We start from the raw sequence: 24,091 nt of genomic DNA, 5'->3' as shown, positions 1-24,091 counted from the left end.
TCCGCGCGGATGCGATGCGTGAGGTGAACGCATTGCACCCGCACTGAATACCGACCCATTCATTTCTATGGGGCTGTTCACATGAGCGGTGATTTTCACGCATCACTTGTGCGTTGCGTGAAAATGCAGCATTCTCTATATTCTGTGTTTTTCACGCAACGCAGGCCCCATAGAAGTGAATGGGGTTGCGTGAAAATCGCAAGCAAGTGCGGATGCGGTGCAATTTTCACGCACGGTTGCTAGGAGACGATCGGGATGGAGACCCGATCATTATTATTTTCCCTTATAACATGGTTATAATGGAAAATAATAGCATTCTGAATACAGAATGCATAGTACAATAGCGCTGGAGGGGTTAAAAAAATAAAATAAAAAAATGTAACTCACCTTAGTCCACTTGATCGCGCTGCCGGCATCTCCTTCTGTCTCCTTCTATGCTGATTGTAGGAACAGGACCTGTGGTGACATCACTTCGGTCATCACATGATCCATCACATGATCTTTTACCATGTTGATGGATCATGTGATGGACCATGTGACGACCGGAGTGACGTCACCACAGGTCCTGTTCCTACAATCAGCATAGAAGGAGACAGAAGGAGATGCCGGCAGCGCGATCAAGTGGACTAAGGTGAGTTAAATTATTATTATTATTATTATTTTAACCCCTCCAGCGCTATTGTTCTATGCAGTCTGTATTCAGAATGCTATTATTTTCCCGTATAACCATGTTATAAGGGAAAATAATACAATCTACAGAACACCGATCCCAAGCCCGGGTTTGGGTACCAAACATGCGCGATTTTTCTCACGCGAGTGCAAAACGCATTACAATGTTTTGCACTCGCGTGGAAAAATCGCGCGTGTTCCCGCAACGTACCCGCACATTTTCCCGCAACGCCCGTGTTAAAGAGGCCTTTAGGTGTTCCACAAGAATTAAAGGAAAATGTCGATAAAATTTCTGAATTTTTCGGCAGATTTTTCCATTTGTATCCTTTTTTCCTGGTAACAAAGCAAAGGTTTACAGCCAAACAAAACTCAATATTTATTGCCCTGATTCTGTAGTTTACAGAAACACCCCATATGTGGTTGTAAACTGCTGTACAGGCACACAGCAGGGCGCCATATCGTTTTTGGAGGGCAGATTTCACTGGGATCATTTTAAGTTGCCATGTCACATTAGAAGACCCCTTGATGCACCCTTAGAGTAGAAACTCCAAAAAAATAACCCCATTCTGGAAACTACAGGATAAGGTGGCAGCTTTGTTGGTACTATTTTAGGGCACATATGATTTTTGGTTGCTCTATATTACACTTTTTGTGAGACAAGGTAACAAAAATAGTTGTTTTGGCACCGTTTTTATTTTTTGTTATTTACAATGTTCATCAGACAGGTTAGATCATGTGGTATTTTTTTGGGTTTGTTTCAGTTTTACATAATAAAGCTTTTTTTTTTAAATGATTTTTTAGTGTCTCCATATTCTGAAAGCCATATTTTTTTTTTTTTTTTGTTTTTGGGCGACTGTAGGGGCTCTTTTTTTTCTGTATCAGATGATTGTTTGTTTGGTACTATTTTAGGGTGCATATGACTTTTTTAATCGCTTGGTATTACACTTTTTGTGATGTAAAGTGACAAAGAATGTTTTTTTTTTAAAACACTTTTTATTTTTTTGACGGTGTTTATCTGAGGGGTTAGGTCATGTGATATTTTTATAGAGCTGGTCAATATGGACACAGCAATAACTAATATGTATACTTTTTTATTTATATAAGTTTTACACAATAATATCATTTTTGAAACACAAAAAATCATGTTTTAGTGTCTCCATATTCTGAGAGCCATAGTTTTTTTTATTTTTTGGGTGATTGTCCTAGGTAGGGGCTCAGTTTTTGCGAGATGAGGAGTCGCTAGATTGGTACTATTCTGGGAGGCATACGCCTTTTTAATCGCTTGGTTTTGCACTTTTAGTGAAGTAAGGTGATAAAAAAAAAATTTGCTAATTATATATTTTTTTTTACAGTGTTCATGTGAGGGGTTAGGTCATGTGGTATTTTTATAGAGCAGGTTGTTACGGACACGACGATACCTAATATGTCCCTATTTTTTTACAATTTTATTTTTTTACTTTTGGGAAATTCAAGAGGGGCCTTGATGGATTTCTGGAGTGTAATAATATTACAGGCTATAGCTACTAGAGAGGGGTCGTTGATCCAGGGAGTTATTCTGATTGCCTTATTGGAGTCGGGAAGGAATTTTTTATTCCCCTAAAGTGGGGAAAATTGGCTTCTACCTCACAGGTTTTTTTTGCCTTCCTCTGGATCAACTTGCAGGATTACAGGCCGAACTGGATGGACAAATTGTCTTTTTTCGGCCTTATGTACTATGTTACTAGGATGCTTTTTTCTTTTTAACTTGAAACTTAAATTTTTTTTTATTATAAAAAAAAGTGGGACTTCACGTTTTCAGGGTTTGATCCCTGTTTCTATTCAGTACAAAATTGAACGGTCAGCGTCTTACACAGTAAGACGCTGACAGTTGCCTAGGAGACCCAGCCTTCAGGCAGCCCGGGGGGGCAATGGAGTCAGAGGGTGCCCCCTCCCTCTGTAAACCCCGCACGGGCCGCAGTCAGCACTGACCACGGCATGTGAAAGGGTTAACCCGCTTGCATCATCGCATTCAGCGATGCCGGCGGATTCACAGGGGCCCAGCTGTTAGTAACAGCCGTGCCCATGCTGCAGATCGGGCTGGTGCAGCTCCTGCATTCGCCCGATCCAATCACGTACAAGTACGTGACAATGCGTAAAGGGGTTAAGCTTTTCACATCCATATTAGCTAAATGCCTTACTCGCTACCTTCCCGCTTTATTACACTCTGACCATGTGGGATTTGTTCCAGGTTGACAAGTACTGGAATGTATGTAACCTTATTCAGTGGGCTTATACAAAATCTAAATCTATTTCCCTATTGGCCTTGGACATTGAAAAGGCTTTTGATAGCCTCTCTTGGGCCTATCGTTACCAGGTTATGACCACTATGGGTTTTTTGGGAGCATTTTTACATTCTATACAAGCTCTTTATACAAACTCCATTGCGTACCCTAAATTGCCCACAGATTGTCCAGTACCTATCCATAGTAGTTGTGCCACTAGTCGCAGTAGTCAAGGTTGCCCTCTTTCCCAGGACCTCTTTGCTTTCGCTATTGAACCATTGGCCATAATGATCCTTACTAATCTTAACATAACAGGGGTGATAATCGGTTCTTGTGAATGCAAAGTAAATCTTTTCGCAAATGATATGCTCCTTACGATTACAAACCCCTTTACAACATTATTGGACCATTTGTCCATATTTGGTCAGTTCTCTGGCCTGCAGATCAATACTGCTAAATCGTAGATTTTACATTGTACTACCTCAACTTCAGTTCGCGACTTAATCACAGCCAACTTCGGTTTTAGAAACCGAGATCATTATCTTCCTTATTTAGGGATTCATTTGCTGAAAACTCTCGATGCCGCTTTCAAGTGGAAAAACGCTAGTCTCTTTCCTAAACTTTGCCAGGAGCTGGTTACCTGGAACTTTCCTACTCTCTTCGTGGATAGACAGAATATACATTATCAAAATGGTTACCTTACCTCAAATACTGTATTATGTTCATTCCCTCCCTGTACAGGTCATGGATTCAATGCTCACATCTTTGCAGAATGAAATCTTCCAATTTGTGTGGGAGTATAAGCGACCTCGAATATCCAGGTCTATTATGCACTTGCATAAGAGGGTGGGTGGATTTATTAGTGCCCTATCTATACAAATATTATTTAGCATCTAGGCTGTCTCAATGAGCATCATTTCATGCACTCCCTAACCCGTCACAGTAGGTTATACTTGAATCCAATTTACTGATGCCAGTGTACTTAGGGCAGTGCTTCTCAAATAGTGGGGCGCGAGGCTCCGTAAAGGGGGGCTCGTTTGACCTCGGCAAACACTGTCATATTGGATGTCCAGATCAGATTATCCGACTCACTCGCAAGCGGCGTCCCACACGGCGTCGGTTGCCTAGCAACTCTACGGCTGGAGAGAGGGAGCGGCGCGATCACTGGAGATTGTCCCAGCGCAGCCCCAGTAGCAGCCCGACGCGGAGGACCACGTGACCGCCAACGCACGTGACACATGCAGAGAACCCGTGGAGACATACAGGAATCAATACGCCGGTTCCTAGTGCCACTCACAGAGGAGAAAGAGCAGGACGCCGGCATGTCATCAAGGCAGAGTCGCAAAGATACATCCGCAGCATCACCAGGTGGGAAAACAAGAGCTGAAGCACAGACAGAACATAAAGAGCAGGGGTCAAGGAGAGGAGGTAGGACAAACACAAAATCTGATAATAAAACTGAAAAGGGGAAAAGAAATAGTAACCAGGGGATAGAGGAGGAAAAAGTATACGAACTAGAAGGCAGTACCCTGGATGATGCTCTATCCTGATTGGCCAAACCCGCCCGTGTGACTTTTAGACCCGGAAATCGGTCCTCTGTAAAGAAAAACGCCTGAAAGAAAGGAGTTGAACACACATAAAAGGGGACACCGCCGATTCAGCCAAAAAAGGTCAGTGTTCTGATGAAAAGGCTTTTATTATGCTTTGAAACGCGTCAACGCGACCTGTAGGGGGCATTCATCCATCTATGCCTTATTGCCATTGCTCCACAACTGATGTAAGTGTGGCTCATTTTTATGCTTTTAATCTTTGTATTTTACAAACTTCTTTTTTTATTCTCTTATACGTTAAGGATACAGTGTTATGCAGAGGTGTACTTATTACAATTTTATAGATAAATGATACTATTTACAGTCGCGCGGGGGGCGCAAAATGTTTTCTTCTTCCTAGAGGGGGCATGACAGAAAATAATTGAGAAGCACTGCCTTAGGGGTAGTTGACCCTTTGGCAAAAATTCCCTACCTTATGTTAGGGCTATGGAGAAAAGTTCTCTTTAAATATAAACTACAAAGCCCGATCTCACCAATGCTTTCTATTTTTACAAACCCCCTCTTTTCACCTCGGTTGCCACCAACATTGGTGGAAACCATGATAAGTTACGCTGTGTTGGTGACTTTTTGATGAATTCTAAACTCATGTCCAGAGCATACTTTATTCCTACTTTATCACCTGCAACGTCTGCATTCTTTCGAGTTACCCACGATTTATATATATATATATATAATTTTTTTTTTAACCTCTATGGTCCTAACCAACAGCTCAGTAGAATATACAATGTTTGAACAACACTGCAAATATATAGAGCTTTAGAGAGGGGTATTCTCTCTCTTCTTTATTCTATTTTAAAATCCCCACTTTCTGATAATAAGTTGGCCTTTATATATGGTTGGGAGGTGGATTTGGAAGAGACCCTAACACGGGAGCATTGGTATGAATGTTGTACGGCATCAGCAAAGGGAGCTGGCAGGTAACCCTTATGGAGACTTCTGAAAAGATACTTCACAGAGTTCATATGGTGCCTACTAGATTGGCACCTTATTTACCCAATGGTTTCCCCTTTATTTTTTAGAGGTTGCCAAGATAACGGTAACACCCTAATGTTTGGTGGACCTGTCCTATAGTGAGACGGTTCTGGTCCAACATCAAAAGTGGTTTATTTGAAGTATTTGGCAGAGATCTCCTCTTGTCAGCACCTGTGTTTTTGCTGGGGCTTCAACCACCCAACATTTAACAACATTGCCCATAAGCTTCTACACTTACAGTGTCAGCGGTTATTAATAGGGTTAATTGCATTGGGTTATATGAAAAACTTAATGGCACTTTAAATGACACCAGGGACTAGGGTTGTTTCGATACCAAAACTTTGATTCGGTTTCGATACCATAAAAAAGTATTGCGATACTACGCGAAAAAAATAAAACACCAAAAAAAAGCTGCGTGCATTAGGCATTTTATGGAACGTCTGGCCCATAATAGAACAGTCTGATCCTTTTTTGGGGGGGGGACAAGGTGACAAAAAAAAATGGCGAATCGTGCAGTTTTAATAATATTTTTTTTTCCTGTTACAGCGTTCACCGCATAGGATATTTTTTTTTAATGTTTTAATAGTTTGGACTTTTCGGACGTGGCGATATGTAATATGTTTATTTATTGTTTATATATTTTATATGTAAAATTCGGGAAAGGGGTGATTTATTCTTAATATTTTGGTGGGTTTTTTTAACTTTTTATTTTATTTTATTTTATTTTTTACTTTTTGTTTAATAACTATTTCTCCTCCTCCTCTAAGGAGGCTAGAACCTGGGATCTTTTCATCCCTTGTCCTATTCACCCTAATAGAGTTCTATTAGGGTGAATAGGATCTCACACTCTCCCTTTGTGTACATGGCAGCAGCGGCCTGGCTGCTATGGTAACCGATCGGAGCCCTAGGATTACGCTGCTGGGGCTCCGATCAGAAGCTTCCACTGCACCACCAATGAAGAGGAGAGGCGGGGACCCTGTGGCCACTGCCACCAATGATTTTAATACTGGGGGGTAGGGTGCACTGCGCCACCAATGATTTTTATACTGGGGAGGAGGGCGCACTGCGCCACCAATGATAATTAACATTTAATACAGGAGGCGGGTGCGGCACCTGAGGGATTAACTGCTGCTGATCGCAACTCCCCGCCTCCTGGATTTGTATTAAACGTTTACTTTCTTTGGTGGTGCAATGCACCCGCCCCTCTCTCTTCTCATTGGTGGCAGCAGTGGCACAGGGAGGAGAGAGAGACTGCTTCCTTCTCCCCCTTGCTGCTGAGGAGAACACGGAGCTCGCTGGGAGCAGCGCGCTCCATGTTCTCTGATACTAGACTGAGCAATAGCGAAGCCTAGTATCGAAATAAGGCAAATCCTGATATCGAAGTCGATACCAGACAAAAGTATCGATTGGGTATTGAAAATTCGATACCCGAAACAACACTTCCAGGGACCGATGCTCGAAGATATGGAATCCATTGTTAAACTGTGCTAATTCTCCTAACTTGCAGTATTTCCTGTCCCTTTGAATGCCTACTTTAGCACCTGGAAGATTTGTCTGCTTTTCTCCCCTCCCTTATTCCTTTTATTTTTAGACTGGGATAGTCGCAAGAGATGAGCCCTTTTTTGTTTTGTACTGCTTTATTCATGTAACTCATACTGTAGGATGGGTTTCTGCTGTTTTACGTATATGTTCTTTAACTTTATGCCTCTTAAAACTGTATTTGACATCCAATGTATTTTTTATTATGCATTCATATACATGCTATGTTTATTTCTACTATTTTTTGCTATTATACCAATAAATACATTGTAAAACATAAAAAGGAATGAAGTTAGACTGGTTTCACACTAGCATTACAGGTCTCCGGTAGGCTGTTTAGGCAGAGAACAAGCTGCCGGCATTCTCAGGGTCGGATATTGGCAATGGTTTTAGTCTAGCCAAAACCTGGGTAGTGGCCAGATCTTTGCCAGATCCCATTATAGACAATGGGGCTGGCAGGCATTGTGGTGATGTCCGGCTATGTCACAACCAGGGAGCTCCAGCAGGCTATTCTCTGCCAGAGCAGCATGCTGGAGGCCTGTAACACTACTGTGAAAGAAGCCTTATCTGAAAAGGCATGTTTGACTAAAGACTATGACTAATAAACCCCTATACCTGGCAGTGGTTCCGCCGGAGTTATGAAGAGGCGCCTGCCTCTTCATAACTTTAGTAGATCCACCGCTGCTTCTAAATATAAGCCAGCTTCTGAGCCGTCTTACATTTAGACCTTTTTCTACGCCTAAAACAGGCGTAGAAAATGGTAAGTGAGACGGCCTACATCACACCCACAATTTTAGACCTGGCTTGAGCTGGGAAAAGTTGCAGATTTTGGCCCAACTAAGCGTTGTGCCACAATCTGCTCCTGAAATATGCCTAATATAGGCGTATTTCAGCTTCATAAATGACCCCCTGTATATTACAAAGATCCTATATTTGATTTGTTGTCATCTCATTTAGATAATGTCATCATTGGCATATGTCTTGTAGAATGCTGGATATGTGTCACCAACCACAAATGTCTCATGAACAGGAGCTTCTGGCAATTTGGAGTTACTGTAACAAAAGGCTTCTGTAAATGATTCATATATTTTTACTACCCACATTTGAGATTATTTTCCTCACAGAGACAAAAAAGACTATAAAAATTAAGAAAGAGTTTTCTTATAAATTTTCTGTACATTTTTTTTTCACTTTGCTGACTTTCCTAGTCTAGTAGGATAGTTGCCGTGTAGCCATACCCTTATTATCTGATATTAAGTTTATATGGATGACTTTTAGCGTTGGTCGAGCACCAAAGTGCTGGTGTGCTCTGGTGCTCGAATAGAACACTTCCCGATGCTTGGGTGCTCTACTGAGCACCCGAGCACAATGGAAGTCAATGGGAGAACCAGAACATTAAACCAGTCACCCCCTGCTCTGAAGAGGGGAGGGTGTCGGGCCTCTAGTTCGGCTTAGGAGTCCCTGCTCTAACTCCATATATAGCTATGTCCATATATGGAGTCAGTGCTTGGTGACACCCAGTCATCTGTGGATGGCACTGTTATGGGGGATCTGTGGATGGCACTGTTTATGGGAGATCTGTGGATGGCACTGTTTATGGGGGATCTGTGGATAGCACTGTTATGGGGAGGGGCATCTGTGGGTGGCACTGCTATGGGGTGGGGGATCTGTGGATGGCACTGTTATGGGGGGGATCTGTGGATGACACTGCTATATATGTGTCATCCACAGATCCCCCTCAAAACAGTGTCCCCTAACCCTAGCAGGCAGAGCGGACGGCAGCAGTTACGTCACTCACTGACGTTGCGCGCCTGCTCCGCCTGCTTCATTCATAAAGTGGGAGGAGCAGGCACGCGACGTCAGTGAGTGACGTTACTGCTGCCGTCCGCTCTGCCTGCTATGGAAGCTTGTTAGTAAGTGCTGTACAGATACAGGGGAACAGGGGAGAGCGCAGCTTTAGTTAAACTTATTAACAGGTTAAGAGTACAGTGACTGCAACGGGCCGCGCCCCTAGTTCCAGACTTCAGCCCCTCCTCTCTCTCCGCTCATACATCGCAGGCTGCGATGTAAAATGGAAGCATTCGCCCCATAAGACGAAAAGGCATTTCCCCCCCACTTTTTTTTGGGGGGGGGGGGGTGCGTCTTATGGGGCGAAAAATACGGTATATGTTTTTAGCAACGATATATTTACCTATATTATTATATTTTTAGAATATATAATATATGTAAATATATTATTGCTAAAACATCAGTAGTACTTTCCTACATATTATGCATTCATATATATCAGAAGTATGATTTTTATATATATATATATATATATATATATATATATAATTTCATACATTTTTATTTATTTTTTGTAATTACACATTTTTTACAATTACTAAAAAAAATATAAAAAATATAATTTTAATTTAGCCTCTATTTCTGAAAAGTTTCTGAAAGGGATGTAAACTCACAACCTTCTACATTACAGCCAAGAACGTTAACCACTACACTATAGAGCTGCATGCCCAGTTACAAAAAAAAAAGACTAGTAAGTATTCCTATACAGCAGAAGTCTCATATTTTATTTTATTTTTTGTACCTGGCCATGCAGCTCTATAGTGTAGTGGTTAACATTTTTGGCTGTAATGTAGAAGGTTGTGAGTTTGAATCCTGCCAGAAACTTTTCAGAAATAGAGGCTAAATTAGATTTAAATACATAGACTCGAGCATCGCGATATTTGGCCGAACACCGCGATGTGCCAAGCATAGCGATGCTCGAGCCAAACTGGTGTTTGGCCGAGCATGCTTGCCCAACACTAATGACTTTTTATTTCTTTATATTTTCAGTAACACTGCTATAGTTACATAATGCAACATTAGGCCTCATGCATGTCCGTGGTTTGGGTCTGCATCCAAGCCACATTTTTACAGGTCGGATGCGGACCCATTCACTTCAATATGTTGTAGACATCCGCAAGTCCGTTCCGTGGCCCTGCATAAAGAATAGAACATGTCCGTATCACTGACAAAGATAGGGCTGCTCTATTGAGGGCTGGACGTTTCTCAAAATGTGGAATGCGCATGGCTGGCATCTGTGTTTTGTGGATCTGCAGTTTGCCGACCGCAAAACGGGCATGCTCGTGTGCATGAGCCCTTATGGTTATAGTTGGTGATGAGTGCTCAAAACTTCGGATTAATGCTGAGATCTGTCTCCGTACAGAATTAAAATGTACTGCCTCAGATAAGGCGAAGTTGGTTATTCACAAAGTCTCGCGACTTCGGTATTTGATTTTTTAAGTGGAAAATCACTTTAAAACTTGGATCCGAACTCCACTTTGGTTCCGAGGTATGCAGTTCCCATAGTCTCCGGTAACAACAACAGTCTGTTTGAAGATGGAATTTTTATGCACGGTTGCACAAATCTTGGCCAGGACTGACAGTTCATGCCATACAGGAAAAAGGAAATCAGTCAAGAAACAGTCCAAGTCAATTTGAAATAGCAAATGAATGACACCCTTGCAAACTAACAGGGATGAAAGAACCTTGTTTCTCAGGCAATATGTGTCTGTTTCTCAGGCAATATGTGTCTGCAAACAGAATGACTACCATTTATAATTAATTGAACAGATTAATGTATTACCATCAGCTAAAAAGGACTGCGATGGGCATGCCCTGTGCATCGACTTGCGCAAATTTATTTTTGGGATGGTGGGAAGATCAAATTGTATTCACCGAAGCTCATTCACAGTACACAGACCATATTCTGTTTTGGGGAAGACTTATTGATGAGATTCTCCGGTTCTGGGAGGGTGACCAGGACACATTTTTTCAGTTTGTGAATGAGCTTAATCAGTATAACATAGGAATGCATTTCACATATGAAATTCATCCGGAAGAAATATGCTTCTTGGACCTCAAGATTATAATGGGCCCTGTTGGCCGCATCCTCACAGATATCTGTCAAGGGCCAACATCCACCAATTGTTTTCTACACTGGTCTAGTTGGCATCCGATCTCCTTAAAAAATGGCATAACAATAGGCCAGAATCTCCGAGCCCAGAGAAATTGTGCAACGGATGATGCTTTCCAAAAAGTGTGTGGTGAACTGTATCACAGATTTTGTGCCAGGGGCTATCCAAGGACAACCCTTAAAACTGCCTACAATAAGTCAAAGAAGGAGAAGTGGCAGTATTTTTTGCTGCACTGAGGTACTTGGTCCTTCTGGGGCGGTATATTGCTCTGCACTATGGTATTGCTGGGACTGCCTACTTATGTTGCCCTGTCTTCCGTCAATTTGGACCCGCCTGCAACATAGGGACACTTTTTTTTTTTTTTTTACTAAGCCAGTTTTCCTTTACACCAGTTTTTATAAATCTAACCGATTATTTTATTTATTTTTTTATGTTTTCCTCAGGCAGTTAAAAATAAAATGTCATGCAATAGACCCATTGTTTTTTTGTTTTTTATAGTGGGCGTTTTAGACACCATTCTTAATAACCCCTGCGCTGGCGTCCGAAGTTATGTAGAGGCATCGGCCTCAATATAACCTCAACACATCGACCACCAGTCTGGCATAGATTTAGAACATGTTCTACGCCCCCTTTTTTAGATCTGGCATGAGCGGGGAAAAGTCGCAGATTTCGAAGCAAATAACTGTTGTACATCTGATAGTAAGTGACCGCCCATGTATTTGTTAACCCCTTAAGGACTCAGCCCTATTTCACCTTAAGGACTTGGCCATTTTTTGCAAATCTGACCAGTGTCACTTTAAGTGCTCATAACTTAAAAACGCTTTGACTTACCCAGGCCGTTCTGAGATTGTTTTTTCGTCACATATTGTACTTCATGACACTGCTAAAATTGGGTCAAAAAAGTAAATTTTTTTACATAAAAAAAATACAATTTTTACCAAAAATTTTGAAAAATTAGCAAATTTCAAAGTTTCAGTTTCTCTACCTCTGTAATACATAGTAATACCCCCAAAAATTGTGATGACTTTACATTCCCCATATGTCTACTTCATGTTTGTAGCATTTTGGGAATGATATTTAATTTTTTGGGGATGTTACAAGGCTTAGAAGTTTTGAAATTTTTGAAATTTTTCAGAAATCTTCAAAATCCCACTTTTTATGGACCAGTTCAGGTTTGGAGTCATATTGTGAGGCTTAGATAATAGAAACCTCCCAAAAATGACCCCATTCTAGAAACTACACCCCTCAAGGTATTCAAAACTGTTTTTTTCAAACTGTATTAACCCTTTAGGTCTTCCACAAGAGTTAATGGCAGATTGAGAAACAATTTAGAAATTTCTATTTTGGAAATTTTCCAATATAATCAATTTTTTCCAGGAGTAAAACAAGGGTTAACTGCCAAACAAAACTCAAAATGGGTTGCCCTGATTCTGTAGTTTGCAAAAACACCCCATATGTGGTCGTAAACTACTGTTTGGCCAAACGGGAGCACATAGAAGGAGGGGAACACCATATGGGTTTTGGAAGGCAGATTTTGCAGGACTGGTTTTGTTTATACCATGTCCCATTTGAAGCCCCCTGTTGCACCCCTAGAATAGAAATTTAAAAAAAGTGACTCCATCTAAGAAAGTACACCCCTCAAGGTATTCAAAACTGGGTTTACAAACTTTGTTAACCCTTTAGGTGTTCCACAAGAGTTATTGACAGATGGAGAAACAATTTAGAAATTTCTATTTTTTGGAAAATTTTCCAATATAATCAATTTATTCCAGGAGTAAAACAAGGGTTAACTGCCAAACAAAACTCAAAATGGGTTGCCCTGATTCTGTAGTTTGCAGAAACACCCAATATGTGGTCGTAAACTACTATTTGGCTAAACGGCAGGACATAGAAGAAGGGGAACGTCATATGGTTTTTGGAAGGCAGATTTTGCTGGACTGGTTTATTTACACCATGTACCCTTTCAAGCCCCCTGATGCACCCCTAGAGTAGAAACTCCATAAAAGTGACCCCATCTAGGAAACTACGGGATAAGGTGGTTGTTGTTTTGGGACTATTTTAGGGGTAAATATGATTTTTGGTTGCTCTATATTACTCTTTTTTGAGGCAATGTAACAAAAAAAAAATTCTAAAATTTTTTCTACATTCGCTATTTAGTTTTGTGGAACACCTAAAGGGTTAACATAGTTTGTAAAGTAACTTTTGAATACCTTTAGGGGTGTAGTTTCTTAGATGGGGTCACTTTTTTGGAGTTTCTAGTCTAGGCTACATCAGGGGGGGGCTTCTAATGGGACATGGTGTCAAAAAAAAAAAACTGTCCATCAAAATCTGCCTTCCAGAAACCGTATGGAGTTCCCTTCGTTCTATGCCCTGCCGTGCGGCTATATAGCCATTTACGACCACATATGGGGTGTTTCTGCAAACTACAGAATCAGGGCCATAAATATTGAGTTTTGTTTGGCTGTTAACCCTTGCTTTATTACCGGCAAAAAGGATTCAAATGGAAATTTTGCCCAAAAATGGGTGTTTTGGCACCGTTTTTATTTTATATTTTTAACACCGTTCATCCGAGGCGTTTGGTCAAAAGATATTTTTATAGCGACGACTTACGCACGCGACGATGCCCAATATGTATGGCTCTCAGACTTTGGAGACACTAAGCAGGCATCCTAAAAACTGCGGCACTCCAGATGTTGTAAAACTACAATTCCCACCATGCCCTGCTGATGGCTGTAGGTTGTCTGGGCATGCTGGGAGTTATAGTTTTACAACATCTGGAGGGCCGCAGTTTGAGGATGCCTGCTCTAAAACTAATATTTTTTTGGGGAAAAAAAATTGTTTCCGTGTCTCCAAAGTCTGAGAGCCATAGTTTTTTATGTTCTCTAGTGGACTGTTGGGGATTATAAAAATTTAGTACTCCATGGAAGTGTGATACTCCCTGAAGCAATTAATAATGCAGAGGCCCGGATGATCGGGGCACGTGTCACATTGAGTAGTGGTGTCCTTCCGTATCCCCCTCTTGTGACACACTCTGCATCTTTTTTGGGTTCGTCCCTTCTTTCCAGTATGGGGGACCACACCTGGAAAGTGTTGGCCAGGGACGATCCGGGCGCCTCCAATTCCCGAGGTACTCCGGCCTGCTCTTTCCCGGTCCGAAAAGATTAGGTCTTTGAGGACTGCCTCATAGAATTGGAGGAATGTCCCTGTGCTGCCAGCGCTTCGGGATAGTACAAAAGAGTTGTACATGGCAACCTGTACCAAGTAGACCGCAACTTTTTTGTACTATGCCCGGGTTTTGCGCATGGCATTATATGGCTTGAGGACTTGATCAGAGAGATCAACTCCTCCCATATACCGATTGTAGTCGACGATACAATCGGGCTTGAGGACCGTTGCCGCGGTACCTCGCACAGGGACAGGGGTGGTGCTGTTACCGTGGATTGTGGACAGCATAAGGACATCCCTCTTGTCCTTATATCTGACCAGCAACAGGTTTCCACTGGTAAGTGCACGGGTCTCACCCCTGGGGATAGGTACCAGGAGGGGGTGGGCAAGGAGGCCGCGTTGATTTTTCCGCACGGTCCCACAAGCGAACGTGGATCTGGCGGCAAGGGACCTGAACAAGGGAATGCTGGTATAAAAGTTGTCCACGTACAAGTGGTAACCGTTATCCAGCAGTGGGTACATAAGGTCCCACACGAGTTTCCCGGTAACACCCAGAGTGGGGGGACATTATGGGGGTTGAATCCTGGAATCTCGCCCCTCGTACACACAAAATTTGTAAGTGTACCCTGAGGTACTCTCACAAATTTTGTATAGCTTCACGCCATACCTCGCCCGCTTTGTGGGAATATATTGGCGGAAACTGAGTCTCCCCTTGAACGCAACGAGAGACTCATCAACCGCGACCTCCCTTCCAGGTACGTAGGCCTGCTGAAATGTGGCCCCAAAGTGATCGATGACCGGCCGTATCTTATACAGCCGGTCATAGGCAGGATCACCTCGGGGTGGACATGCTGCATTATCGGAATAATGCAGACATTTCCGGATGGCCTCAAACCGGGGACGTGTCATGGCCATACTGTACAGTGGGGTCTGGTATAGGACGTCCCCACTCCAGTATTGCCTGACACTGGGTTTTTGGACTAGACCCATATGCAGCACGAGGCCCCAAAATGTCCTCATCTCGGCTGCACTGACCGGCGTCCAGCCACCGGGTCTAGCCAAAAATGAGCCTGGGTTTTGAGCGACGAACTGTTGGGCGTACAGATTCGTCTGCTCCACCATCAGATTCACCAGTGGGTTACTGAAAAAAAAAACGAAAATAGTCAATTTCAGTAAACCCCACTGTGGGAATCTGGATTCCAGGATTGCCAGCAAAATCCGGAATCTCAGGCTCAAAGTCCACTGGGGGACACCAGCTAAGTTCATCGGCAGGGGGCTCCGGTGGACTTATTTGGTGGGCCGGGAAACCAGTACGAACCCCAGGGCGGCTCGTACTAGGGTGGGCCACAGGATCCCTAGCATGTGGGGCCCCTGGCTCCGCCTGGCGGCGTCTCCGTCGCCTTGGTGGCTCATCGTCATCCGATGATGATGAGGAGGATGCGGATGATAAAAGGAACGTGGGGTCATCCTCATCCTCACTGGGGCTCTCGGAGTCGGAGGCAATCTGGGCGTATGCCTCCTCGGCCGAGAACATCCGGCGGGCCATGGGTGTGTGTGCGTGTGTGGCAAACTTTATTATATGTGCGTGTGTGTGGGGGCAACAGGTGTTCGCGTACTAAAAAAGGAAAAAAAAGGGGCAAGTGTTAGGAAAAAAAAAAAAAAAGTTCAAAGTTGCTGATCAGCGGTGGGGCGGTGGGGCGGGCGATGCGCTAACAGTGGCCGGACAAAAAAAGTGCCGGACAGTCAGCGCACGCAGAAAAAAAAAAAAAAAAAAAGTGGTGGTAAGGGGGCTGGTGGTGAAAGGGAAGGGGGGCTGGTGGTGAAAGAGAAGGGGGGGCAAGTGGCAGGGGGGGGGGGTCTGGGATCTGATAGATGGATCAGAAAGAAAGAAAAGAAAGTTTAGTGTAAAAGTTTTTTTTTTGTTTTTTTTCCTAACTTTTCCCTTCTTTCACTTCCTAACGGTGCCTCTCCCTCACTGACCCTAACCTACCTGGGTGGCGATGGGTGCAGGAGGGTGATTGATTACGATTAGGGGGACTCAGGAGCTGGATGCTGGACGGTGCTGCACGGTCAGGGTGCTGGACAGGAAGAGGAGGGGAGAGAGGAGCGCAGGAAGTTCTCGCGCCTCTCTCCCCTGCACCAATCAGCACCCTGGACAGCAGTGTTCAGCACCAGGGCCAGCACCGCCTCTCCAAATCCTCGGACTGCGATAGGTGGTGTATAATTACGCCACCGATCGCAGTCTTTTTCCGGTTCATCGGGTCACAGGACACCCGAATGGACCGGAAACGCAGAAAACCGCAGGTCTGAATTGACCTGCGGTTTTCTGCGATCGTCGATACGGGGGGGTCAAATGACCCCCCCTGCATTGTTACGGGATGCTGGCTGAATGATTCCAGCTGAAATCCCGTTCCGATTAACCCCCGCGGCACCGGAATAGCAAATTAAAGCCATGACTTAGGGGTTAAAGGAAATATAAATTATTAATATTTTGGATTAATATGAATAATTCATATAAAAAAATAGGTGTAACCATCTATTGCTGACTCTGTTGCTCTACCTTTTCCTGAGCTGCGCGCGCTGTATTGCGGCGACTACAAAAGACTATATACCGTATTTTAATAATAAAAATATTTATTATAACAATAACACGTCTACAGTCAATTATTTCTGCTATATCTATATATATATATATTTATATCAATGGTTATATAAATATATATACATATAGACGCACACAACAATACCCTAATAGCAGAATAATAAACCTAATTACACTAACACTATACAATCCCAACTATAATTCCACCCCAAAATCTATCTAAATATGCACTTACAGGTACCAGCAGCACCCTCCCAAACCTAAGTATAAGCTGTCCCTACAGGGTATAAAGGGTTAATTACAATAATGCCTAGGGATGATCCTCGCTTGGGCTTGTTTTCCAGGGGATGATTCTTGCTGCTCAACTGAAGAGCGCTCCACCGCCAGACTATTTAAATCTGGCGTCGCTCGCTGCTCGCACGCCTTAAGACATGTGCATATAAGCTGGCGCGGTGATATGAGATCACTGCACCAACCCGCACTTCCAGACAGAGGATCGCTTTGATCCTCCTGCCTTTAAGGTGACAACATACCTCTGAAGCTGTAATTACAGCACCGGAGGTACGCGGCATTCAAGGCCTTTTGTGCCCCTGTCCTTGTTCTCTTTGATCCTCTGTCTTTTGATGTGCCCGTAACTGGACACATTTGTCCAGTTATTTGGGCGGCATCTCCCCCCTGCAGGCGCATGCAGCATCTGGGGGGGGGGCACCCGCGACTGGAGTCATTACGGGCGGCATAGATCCATATATAGTGATATGTACACACAATATTACCAGGGTACATATACTGGTGTATATATATATATATATATATATATATATATATATACAGTTCTGCCCATAATTATTCTGGCCAGCACAGGTGTCACTTTTGGCTTCTGACCACGTCCTCTGAGATTTTCCACAGTGCGGAACATCTTGTATTTTTTAATAATACTTTGCACTGTAGCCACTGGAACTTGAAAACATTTAGAAATGGCCTTGTAGCCCTTTCCTGACTTGTGAGCAGCCACAATGTGCAGCCGCGGGTCCTCACTGAGCTCCTTTGTCTTAGCCATGACTTTACAAACCAACTGCAGAGAGCTGCTGTTTTTCACCTGTTGAGTTGATTAAAACAGCTGTTCCCAATTAATCAGGGTAATTAGGATGCTTTAGAACAGCTTGGACTATTTAGGATGGTATAGAACTTTGGATTTTCCCACAGACTGTGACAGTTTGTGAAGGGTATGAATAATTTTGGACTAGACACTTTTTGCTCAAATGTAAATAAAAGCTGAGAATTTTTTTTTTCCACAATAATGCCTCTTGTACATCATGGGCATCGCTGCATGCAAAAACACCTGTACTATAAAAATAGTTCTCTCATATAGCAAACGGCCGATTTGCAGATTTTTGGTCACTTCACCTCCCGCAAAAAATATAATCAAAAAGTCTTATACACTCCAAAATTGTATCAATGAAAGCAAAGAAAAAGTATTTTTCCAAAGATTTACATTTTTTGTATTAAAAAGCAAAAAAAAAAGATACATATGTTGTATTGTTGTAATCGTACTGACTCAGAGAATAAAGGTAATAAGCTAAATTGTGCCATTAGAATGTACGACTTGTCCTACAGAAACAACTAGGCCTCATATGGCTATGTGATTGGAAAAATAAAAAAGTTACGGCTTTGGAAAGGCTGTGAATAAAAAACAAAAATGAAAAAACAGAAAATTGTCCGGTCATAAAGAGGTTAAACTGTAAAAAAAAAATATAATAATAAACATAACTGGCATCCTTTTGTCCAAAAATGTCAAACTATTAAAATATATATATAAAAAAAAACATTTTGCTGTTTTGTCACCGCACCCCCCTAAAAATTTTTTTTAGAAAAAGTGATCAAAAAGTCATATGTACCGCAAAAAGGTACCACTAAAAACCACAGCTCGCACCATGCAAAAAAAAATAAAAAATAATAATTAAACACACAGCTGTGCAGACAGTAATATAAAATTATAAGTAATATTGATGCAAACTATTTTTATTTTATTTTTTTTAATATATTTTTAATACACTTAAAAAGTAAAATATAATAAAAGCCTATATAAATTTGGTATTGCTAGGATTTTTTTGACCTGCAGAATAAGAGCGTCATGTCATTATTAGCGTACAGTGAATGTCGTAAAAACAAAAAAGCCTTGTCTGATTTGCCTTTTTTTTCTCAATTTTACCCAACAAAGAATTTGTTTCCCGTTTTCCACTATCAGCTATGGTAAAATAAATGGAGCCATTAAAAAAATATAACTTGATCTGCAGAAAACAAGCCCTCATATGGCTATGTGAAAAAATAAAAAGACTGTTTCGTTAAATCTTTGTTTTCTTCCTGTACAAAGAAGAAAATTACTGTCTAGGTAAAGACCATTTTTCATAAAGCACTGCACTTATTTGGGGTAATTAAAAAAGAATAATTCATCATGCTTTTCCATGTATTTCATTGTGAAAAGCATGCTTATATATACATCACCCCATCAGCCTTAATATGAATTATTAAATTTTGAGATTGTTATTTTCAATATAGAATAAATTTTGATACCACTACTTACTTGTTTATTTTGCTAATTTACCTTTCACAGTGTTGAAGTTATTCGACTGGGACATAGTTACTTTATCAACTGGGACCGTAAGATGTTCTACTCTAAAAGAGGCACCCCTGCTGAGGCTCGGACTACAACCCTTAATGAAGAATTGGGGCAAATAGAATACATATTCTCTGACAAAACTGGGACACTTACGCAGAACATCATGATATTCAATAAATGTTCGATTAATGGAAGACTATATGGTTAGTAAAATGATATGTATACTGTGCTATTGCTATGTCCATAACTTTTAAGTTGTTTTGCATTCATTTTTTGTTGTTGCAAGGATTGACTGTGGGTTAGTTACAATGATCATTGAATAACATGGATACTAGGGGTGTTAAAACTGTATGTATATAAAGTATCTCCCAAAAGCGAGTACAACGCTCACATTTTTGTGACTTTTATTATATCTTTTCATGGAACAACACTGAAGATTTGACACTTTACATTGTATCAAAGTAGTCACTGTACAGCTTGTATAACAGTGTATAGCTCAGCACACAGCCATTAATGTCTAAACCGCTGTAAACAAATTTGAGTACAGTGAAAATAGCCAAATTGTCCCCAATTAGCCATCTTCCCTCCCTGTGTCATGTGACTCGTTAGTGTTACAAGGTCTGAGGTGTGAATGGGGAGCCGGTGTGTTACATTTGGTGTTATCGCTCTCACACTCTCTCATACTGGTCATTGGAAGTTCAACATGGCACAGAGCTCTCTAAGGATCTGAAAAAAAGAATTGTTGCTCTACATAAAGATGGCCCTCCTAGGCTATAAGAAGATTGCCAACACCCTGATACTGAGCTGCAGCATGGTGGCCAAGACCATACAGCGGTTTAACAAGACAGGTTCCACTCAGAACAGGCCTCGCCATGGTCGACCAAGGAAGTTGAATGCACATGCTCAGTATCATATCCAGAGGTTGTCTTTTCAGAATAGATGTATGAGTGCTGCCAGCATTGCTGCAGACAGTGCTCAGACCATACGCCGCACACTGCATCAAATTGGTCCGCATGGCTGGCGTCCCAGAAGGAAGCCTCTTCTAAAGAGGATGCACAAGAAAACCTGCAAACGTTTGCTGAAAACAAGCGGACTAAGGGCATGGATTACTGGAACCATGTGCTGTGGTCTGATGAGACCAAGATAAACTTATTTGGTTCAGATGGTGTCAAGAGTGTGTGGCGGCAACCAGGTGAGGAGCACAAAGACGAGAGTGTCTTGCCCACAATCAAGCATGGTGGTGGGAGTGTCATGGTTTAAGTGCTGCCGGCTACGGGGAGCTACAGTTCATTGAGGGAACCATGAATGCCAACATGTACTGTGACATACTGAAGCAGAGCATGATCCCCTCCTTTCAGAAAATGGACCGCAGGGCAGTATTCCAACATGAAAACGACCCCAAACACACCTCCAAGACAACCACTGCCTTGCTAAAGAAACTGAGGGTAAAGGTGCTGGACTAGCCAAGCATGTGTCCAGACCTAAATACTATTGAGCATCTGTGGGGCATCCTCAAACGGAAGTTGGAGAAGCACAAGGTCTCTAACACCCACCAGCACCGTAATGCAGTCATGGAGGAGTGGAAGAGAATTCCAGTGGCAACCTGTGAAACTCCAGTGAACTCCTTGCTCAAGAGAGTTAAGGCAGTGCTGGAAAATAATGGTGGTCACACAAAATATTGACACTTTGGCCATTTTCACTTAGGGGTGTACTCACTTTTGTTGTCAGTGGTTTAGACATTAATGGCTGTGTGCCGAGTTATTTTGAGGGCACACCAAATTTACACTGTTATACAAGCTGTACACTGACTACTTTACATTGTATCAAAGTGTCAGATCTTCAGTGTCCCATGAAAAGATATAATAAAATATTTACAAAAATTTAAGGGGTGTACTCACTTTTGTGAGATATTGTGTGTGTGTGTGTGTGTTTATATATATACATATATATATATATATATATAATGTGTGTGTGTGTGTGTGTGTATATGTATGTTTGTGTATATACAGTGCTGCCCATAATTATTCATACTTGGGGTCCATTCACACGTCCGTTGTTTCTTTCCTGATCTGTTCCGTTTTTTGCGGAACAGATCTGGACCAGATCTGTACCCATTCATTTTCAATGGGTCCTGAAAAAAAATTGACATTGAGCTGTCCGATTTTTTTCAGGACCCATTGAAAATGAATGGGTACAGATCTGGTCCAGATCTGTTCCGCAAAAAACGGAACAGATCAGGCAAGAAACAACGGAAATGTGAATGGACCCTTACTTTTATTCAACCAGCAAGTTATTTTTTGACCGGAAATGACATAGGTGTCTCCCAAAAGATAATAAGACGACATACGGCATTATTGTGGGGAAAAAAACATTTCTCAGCTTTTATTTACATTTGAGCAAAGAAATACAAGATGTTCCGCACTGTGGAAAATCTCAGAGGACGTGGTTGGAAGCCAAAAGTGACACCTGTGCTGGCCAGGAGGATAGTTAGAGAGGTGAAAAAGAATCCAAGGATCACCACCAAGGCCATCCTGGTGAATATGGGCTCTGCTGGTGGCAATGTCTCAAGGCAGACAATCCAACGGACACTGCACAATGCAGACCAAGGAGGACGCCACTTCTCCAGATAAGGCACACAAAAGCTCGCTTGGCCTTTGCAAAAGCTCATCTGGACAAAAAAGACGACTTCTGGTCTTCTGTGTTATGGTCAGTTCAAACAAAAATTGAATTGTTTGGTCACAATGATGTTTCCTTCATTTGGCGTAAAAAAGGAGAAGCCTTCAACCCAAAGAACACCATCCCCACAGTCAAGCATGGTGGTGGGAACCTAATGCTTTGGGGGGGGGGGGGTTTCAGCCAATGGACCAGGGAACCTAATCACAGTAAACGGCACCATGAAAAAAGAGCAATACATGAGGATTCTCAACGACAACATCAGGCAGTCTGCAGAGAAACCTGGCCTTGGGCACCAGTGGACATTTCAGCATGACAATGACCCAAAACACACAGCAAAAGAGGTGAAGAAATGGTTAGCAGACAACAACTTTAATCCAATTGAGAATCTGTGGAGAGAGCTAAAGATCAGGGTGATGGCAAGAAGACCCTCCAACCTGAAAGATTTGGAGCTCATTGCTAAAAATTGAATGGGCAAAAATACCTGTGGAGACATGCAAAAAGCTGCAATTATAGGAAGCGTTTGATTGCTATAATAGCCAATAAAGGCTTTTCTATTGATTATTGAGAAGGGTATGAATAATTTTGGACTGGACACTTTTTGCTCAAATGTAAATAAAAGCTGAGAAATGTTTTTTTTTCCACAATAATATCTTTTGGGAGACACCGATGTCATTTCCCGTCAAAACATTACTTGCTGGTTGAATAAAAGTAACTTTAAGTCAAAATTTGCCAGGGGTATGAATAATTATGGGCAGCACTGTGTGTATATATTTATATATATATATATTTATTTATTTGATGCACTTATATAGCGCTACTATATTCTGCAGCACTTTACAGACATTAGCATCACACTGTCCCCAATAGGGGTCACAATCTAAGATCCCTATACAGTATCTATACTTAGTTGGGATCTGGGGATTCACAGGGGGTCTTATAACATAAACAAGAGTCCTAAAAAGGGGCATGGCACGGCTTAACTATATACAGTTTATTTGCAAATAAAGAATGGCTAAACTTACCGTCACAGGGTACAGTCACATGACTGTTAAATACAGCAAATCTGAATCACTAGCTCTACCTTATTGAATAGAACAACCTTGGTGTAGAGCCACATGAGGAGACACTGTGGATTGTGTGTCACCATTTTTCAATACCTTACTGCTGACATAAATTTACATGAGGTAGTCGCAAACGATTTTGCCTGGAAACAGCAGTTTTGTCCACAAAACTGCACGTTTCCATAGGCTGAATCATACATGGGCAAAGCTCCCTATATTGAAGCCTTCAAAACTGGGATGTAAAGAAATATGTAGTAGTCCATTTAGTAAGAAAAATAAATGAACCACTTCTTTGCCGCCGTACAAGTATATATGTTGGCGGTATGGTATTTAATAGCAGGGTTTCTGCTGTTTTAAACCCCTCAGACATCATAATCAATTGTGACCACGGCATCTGAGGCGGCTTTTCCCAGGAGGGCTGTACTCTAAGGCCCCTTTCACACGAGCGAGTATTCCGCGTGGATGCGATGCGGGAGGTGAACGCATTGCACCCGCACTGAATACCGACCCATTCATTTCTATGGGGCTGTTCACATGAGCGGTGATTTTCACGCATCACTTGTGCGTTGCATGAAAATCGCAGCATGCTCCTCTTTGTGCGTTTTTCACTTAACGCAGGCCCCATAGAAATGAATGGGGTTGCGTGAAAATCGCAAGAATCCGCAAGCAAGTGCGGATGCGGTGCGATTTTCACGCACTGTTGCTAGGAGACGATCGGGATGGAGACCCGATCATTATTATTTTCCCTTATAACATGGTTATAAGGGAAAACAATAGCATTCTGAATACAGAATGCATAGTAAAATATCGCTGGAGGGGTTAAAAAAAAAAATTAAAAAATTTAACTCACCTTAATCCACTTGTTCGCGTAGCCCGGCATCTCCTTCTGGCTTCATCTGATCTCTGTGCAGCAACAGGACCTTTGGTGACGTCAGTCCGGTCATCACATGATCCATC

The 24,091-nt window shown here is 42.1% G+C and overlaps 1 protein-coding gene across 2 annotated transcripts in view; it reads left to right on the top strand.

Annotated features, from left to right (window-relative positions):
• Positions 1 to 24,091, top strand: part of ATP8B4 (ATPase phospholipid transporting 8B4 (putative)) — a 515,241-nt gene that overhangs the window by 339,146 nt on the left and 152,004 nt on the right. For both annotated transcript variants that reach the window (XM_040414025.1, XM_040414026.1), the window contains one exon: positions 19,392 to 19,600. In XM_040414025.1, coding sequence (XP_040269959.1) covers positions 19,392 to 19,600 — 209 coding nt within the window. The remainder of the gene's footprint in view (positions 1 to 19,391; positions 19,601 to 24,091) is intronic.

This window comes from Bufo bufo, chromosome 1 (assembly GCF_905171765.1).
Source record: "Bufo bufo chromosome 1, aBufBuf1.1, whole genome shotgun sequence".
In the NCBI taxonomy this organism is placed as follows: domain Eukaryota; kingdom Metazoa; phylum Chordata; class Amphibia; order Anura; family Bufonidae; genus Bufo; species Bufo bufo.
This window is presented reverse-complemented; position numbering and strand designations above follow the sequence as displayed.